Source organism: Gavialis gangeticus, unplaced genomic scaffold (assembly GCF_001723915.1).
Source record: "Gavialis gangeticus isolate Ggan-Ray unplaced genomic scaffold, GavGan_comp1, whole genome shotgun sequence".
Taxonomy (NCBI): Eukaryota; Metazoa; Chordata; order Crocodylia; family Gavialidae; genus Gavialis; species Gavialis gangeticus.
Window position 1 is genome coordinate 6,308,312 of NW_017729009.1, and position 5,074 is coordinate 6,313,385.

General features: G+C 36.5%; 1 protein-coding gene across 11 annotated transcripts in view; it reads right to left on the reverse strand.

Annotated features, from left to right (window-relative positions):
• ZMYND8 (zinc finger MYND-type containing 8) overlaps window positions 1-4,298 on the reverse strand; it is a 114,494-nt gene extending 110,196 nt beyond the window's left edge. For 5 of the 11 annotated variants that reach the window (XM_019509872.1, XM_019509865.1, XM_019509874.1 and 2 more), the window contains exon 1: window positions 4,195-4,297. In XM_019509872.1, coding sequence (XP_019365417.1) covers window positions 4,195-4,208 — 14 coding nt within the window. In that variant the 5' untranslated portion in view covers window positions 4,209-4,297. Of the gene's footprint in view, window positions 1-1,626; window positions 1,696-3,791; window positions 3,890-4,194 lie in introns of those variants that run through there. The other 6 variants (XM_019509875.1, XM_019509873.1, XM_019509861.1 and 3 more) reach the window with 3 other exon arrangements.
• Window positions 4,299-5,074: the final 776 nt, after the last annotated feature.

A 5,074-nucleotide genomic window follows, 5' to 3' on the forward strand; every position in this document is an offset into this window, starting at 1 on the left:
GTATTAAGCAATTTAAGCCTAAAAAACATTAGCTCAAACACATACATACAGTGATTAGGTAGCCTTAGACACCTATGCCAATAATATATATATGTGAGGGGTTTGTTTTGGGGGCTGTTTGTTTTACATTTAGGATCTTCTAAAATAATCTACTGTATACCATGTACATTCAAAAAAGCTCAGCATAAGGAAAAGAAAAGGTTAAAATGCTGTGGTATCACTCAGTTCTCTGTCAGGCTAAGAGCTAGCACAGCTGAGGCCCAAGCAATGTAAGCAGGCTTGTTACAGGCAGAGTTTGGGAACAATTGTTTACAAATAAGGCTCCATGCTATCCAGCATTAACACTACCAGTATGCCGACCGCTCTTAACACATTTTTAATCCCATTGTAAACCACACAGATACTTTGACTACTGTCAGTGTAACAGTTAACATTAAAAGAACATACTTTGCCACAGAAGGAAGTTGTCTATGAAATTAAGCTCATGTGCAACTTACAAGATAGGATACATATTAGCAAGAGAAATGTTTTCTAAACCCAGTTTGAGAGAGAAGGCTACATGATACAGTGGATAATATTATGTAGGGTTATGTGAGAATCCAGGTTTAGGTGCAACTTCTGCAACCTCAAATACTCTTGAAGTAACACTCTGGTGCTCCAGAGTGATTGTGTTCCAGTTTTAAAAAGTTTTTACTGAGACTTACCACCCTCTAGCCAATAACTCTGAAGCTGCACCAGTCCTGTGGGAGAATGACTTGACTCTATCACTTCTCAGCCACAGGATGAACATGGCTACTACAATAAATAAATTAAAAAAAAACAGAGAGCCAGTAGTGGGACTGTACACTGGGAGGCAGCTCAGAGAAAAAAAAATTAAATGTAATCTATGAATATTAATATGGAGGAGCTAAATTCACATGCTGATTTCCATATTGTGAAGCTCAGGGCCAATCTTCAATATGCACTTTTTTCTAAGTCAGTGAGAAACAGACTCAGGTGCCTGTAGATGGGAGGGAAAAAAATCACATTTGAAGTGGTCTGTACTTTGCACCTTATCCTAATTGTTTTTAAGTACTGTCTGTCACCAGTTTTTTAAAAAAATCACTCATTTTCCCCTAGCACTATTTAACTCCTACCGGGCTGCTCCCAAGAAAGAAAGGGACATGTGGCTTTTAAAAATCTACTGTTTCCATTCTCATTTATAATCCAGATAGCCCTTTTGTTTCTCTCCAGATATTATTTGTAAAGCTAATTACAAAAGTAACTGGATATTGGCACTAAATAACAACAGCTAATCATATTCATCCTGGACAATTGAAATGAAATTTTCTGGCTACTAAAGAACAAAAAAGCAATTATATCATTAATTCCTGGGTGTGTCAGAATAATGGCCATTTTCTGCAAGCTGAATATACTTCAGCTACATTGCTTCATGCATGCTCCATCTAATTGTGATATTAACAAGACCCAGTCCTGCAAAATCTTGGGGAGGAATATGTTTCCCCCCCACACCCTGGGTTTGTCATTTAAATAAAACCTCACATCCCATCTGGCCTGCATAGTAGAAAAATAGCACAGAGTGCTTCTTATTATGCAATCTATAAAAAGGGAGTGATAACATCATACCTTGACAAAGCACCAAAAATATATGAAATTCTTCAGCTTGGCTGAATTTGCTTTACTTAGATGGAACAAAGATGGTAGAAATTTCCAGAAGGCCTTTCTCAGTCTTGCCACTGCAATTGTCAATCTTTAACCTACCCTCTGTTTCTATTGGCTCAAGTATTCCATGGAGCAGCGTGATTGGGCTGATCTGTAAAACAACACTGCTGTCTCTACCTTGACTCAGACATCTTGCTGCAATGCAGACATTTATTTTTTGTGAACTATAAAAGAATTATATTTGAGTGATTAAAAATAGAGAACTTTAACAGACTCACGATACTATGTTTCATTACATACGCCAGGGCAGCTTATACAAATATGCTTCATTGTCAGCAACGTGTCTGGAGGTGCAGATTTGAAACAGATCCTAGTTTAACAAAACCTATGGGAGCCATTTTAATACAAGCTTTTTGATTGCAGATCACTTACTCCTGCTTCCTCATATTAAACAAATATAATATTGTGCAATGTTTCAGACTCCAAACCAAACTGCTAATGTGTATAAATTGCTGCTAGGAAAATTATGTCCAAATGCAATTTCTGATTTTACTAATCAGAGGTAAATTAAAACAGCACAAACTTATTGCTTAGCTGCACTATCATTTTTTTGTATGCTGAAACAGCAGTTCATTTCAGTTTTGGTTTAGTCTGTAATCTGACTTTTCAGTTAATACTTCTGTTTCACACTTTAAGATATTCATCTTGGCAAAGAAGTAACCAGAGTTAAATGGCATGTTACACTATGTTATCAAAGTCATGGAAACCTTTATAAAAAGTTAGCATAAAATCCTGACAAAATACAGTAATATCTAAAACCAGATTAGATTTGGGTTCATTCTTAAAATTATACAAGTATTATGGGTTGAATTACTCCAAATAAATGCAGTTAGGCTTAAAACACTAAAGAATCTATCTCCTTGCAGTTTGTTAAAATATGCACTCAAATGCTATGATTAAAATTTGCAATAAAGTGCAGGACGGTCAAAATTAGTAATAAATCGAACAAATGCATCTTAGATTATGTTTCATACAATATTAAAACAGATTTAGTAACCAACATACAGTTTACTGTATAAGGACACCACATTGCTGAGCACTAGCACTTTCATTACACCTCATAAGCCTGAGAAACAGCCTGACTGCACTCTAACCTCCACACATGCTAATTAATAATCTAGGAACAAAGAGTAAGTAGAAATTTTTTCACTGGCCAGAGGTAAACAGGAAGTATAACCTTCAAGTTTAGCAGCAGATTAACAGAAAAACAGTACATTCAAGCTGGAACAGAATTTACATGAACAAGCCATTGCAAATAGATGCTAAACAAAACTCCTGATTTTAAATGCTACTAGCCACTGACTATACTTCACCTGCTGGACTAACTGCACCCTGTTAAAATCAAAATATTTTGAAAACTATTTAAAATGTTCAGAGACGAGCACACTGCTTACTTACCAACTGTTCAAGCAACCATCTCATTTTTCCAGTTAAGAAGATACAACAGGCTGGCAGATTTGGAAATTGATCAAAAGGGAAATATTTGAAATAATTACGTAGCATTAAACCAAAAAAAAAAAAAAAAAAGGAGAAAAACGAAAAACATGTACTACTGCCATGAACCACACATGATTTTATATCCCCTGGACTCCACAACATAGAACTGTGGCTGGTAGAGTATAAAATAAAATAGAAACAGATAAAAGGTGCATTAGTTTATTTGAACCATCCCAGAGAAAGAAGCTAACAATTCAAAAGCATATTTTTCTTTAAAGAATTAGAAACATAAACAGATGATATCCTGCATTTTATTGACCAGAAACCTATTTGTAAAATCTGCAGTGTAAGAAACTCATTTTTAAAGGCACAAAATATTAACCATATATTGTCCTTCATTAAAAGAAACATAATATATTAACTACTCCTATAAGAAAAAAGTTCAAAATCCATTTCAAGTTAAGATAAGCTGCACAAAAAACATGATGCAACAGCACAACACCACCTAGGCCCAATAACTACAATCTGCCATTAGCACTTTTTGCTGATGTCTAGGTTTTTAAAAATCCCACATTTTCTCAGAGATAACTTATCTTAGCTGTTCCATTCACTGTTTAGAAAGGTAAACTTGCCTGTTCTGCTGTCTGCCATTATCCCTGCTTGACTCCCTGTAGGGCAGTTAAATGCATCTGCTCCCTAGCTTCCATTTTCTCTTCAGCAGGCATGTGACACAACAGACAATAGTGCTGGCAAACTGCTCAGAGAGAGAAAGCTGCTTTGGAATACCAGGATCTTGATAAACTCTAAAAACACCATCCTCCTGTGAAGTAGTAGGTATGCCAAGGTTTTGCCAGTTTGCAAAATAAAGCTATGGCTAATGGCTACTAACCATGTGACCCAAGAAAGCAAATTTAAACAGTTTCAACTTAATAAAGTGCTGTGGTGTGAGTTTTGCACGACAGATCACAGAGAATCACACTCTCAGCCCACAGCTCATAGGTCTTAGAGAAAAAAAATGTAAAAAGTAAAGCTTACCTCTGTGGATGCATTGTTAACACAGTGTTATGTCAATACTTATAAAACATGGAGGACAGGCTCTCAGTACTCAGACAGAAAGGGCTTGGCACTTCAGCTTGATGATCTGTCTTCCTAATAAAAGCTAATCTTGGATTGGCTACTTTGGTAAATCTGAATGTAAAGCTTCAGGGGATTGGCTGAAACACTTCCTGAGCGATTATCTTTGTGCAGCTCTGGCAAGCAGGAGCCATCCTGTGCATAGAGAAGACAGGCTAAGCTAGGCCTGCTTCAACAGAAGAAACTTAAAAAGAGACCCCAAACACGAACTCTTGATAAAAAACACCCAGATTTTCAAGCAGGGGAAAGTGATCACTAGCTGCCTGCACAAATAAAATGCATCTCAAACTGTCATTACTGACTGAACTCAGAGATTTTAAACCAGCAACAAAGAGGGTTCACCATCCAGGTCTAGGAGAAAAGCTAAAATCACTTTGCTGGTATTCTGACATAAACCCCATTCAGAAAAAGCCGTGCTTTGGAAAGGGAGGAAAGCACCTTGACATACAACAGACAGGAGGCAACAAAGTTAAAGAAAAACTGAAAGACCAGGATGAATGATATTCTTACAGATTTTAAAAACCCCTACAATTAACACTAAGAGTCACATACCCAGAGCATAATTTCATTAGACATTGTGATACCAGAATCTAGGTGAAAACCATGGTATGTTTGATTTCAACAAAAACATATTTTGGATTACAGAGTAGGGAGCTAGTTCCTTTAACTTAAAAAAAGGCAAAGAAAAGAAATGAAAAGCTGCAGTGAATAGCAAAAATCATCAGTTATTGCACCACAGATGCTGTATTCTCAAATTCCCCCTCCCCCATTCTCAGGCCTG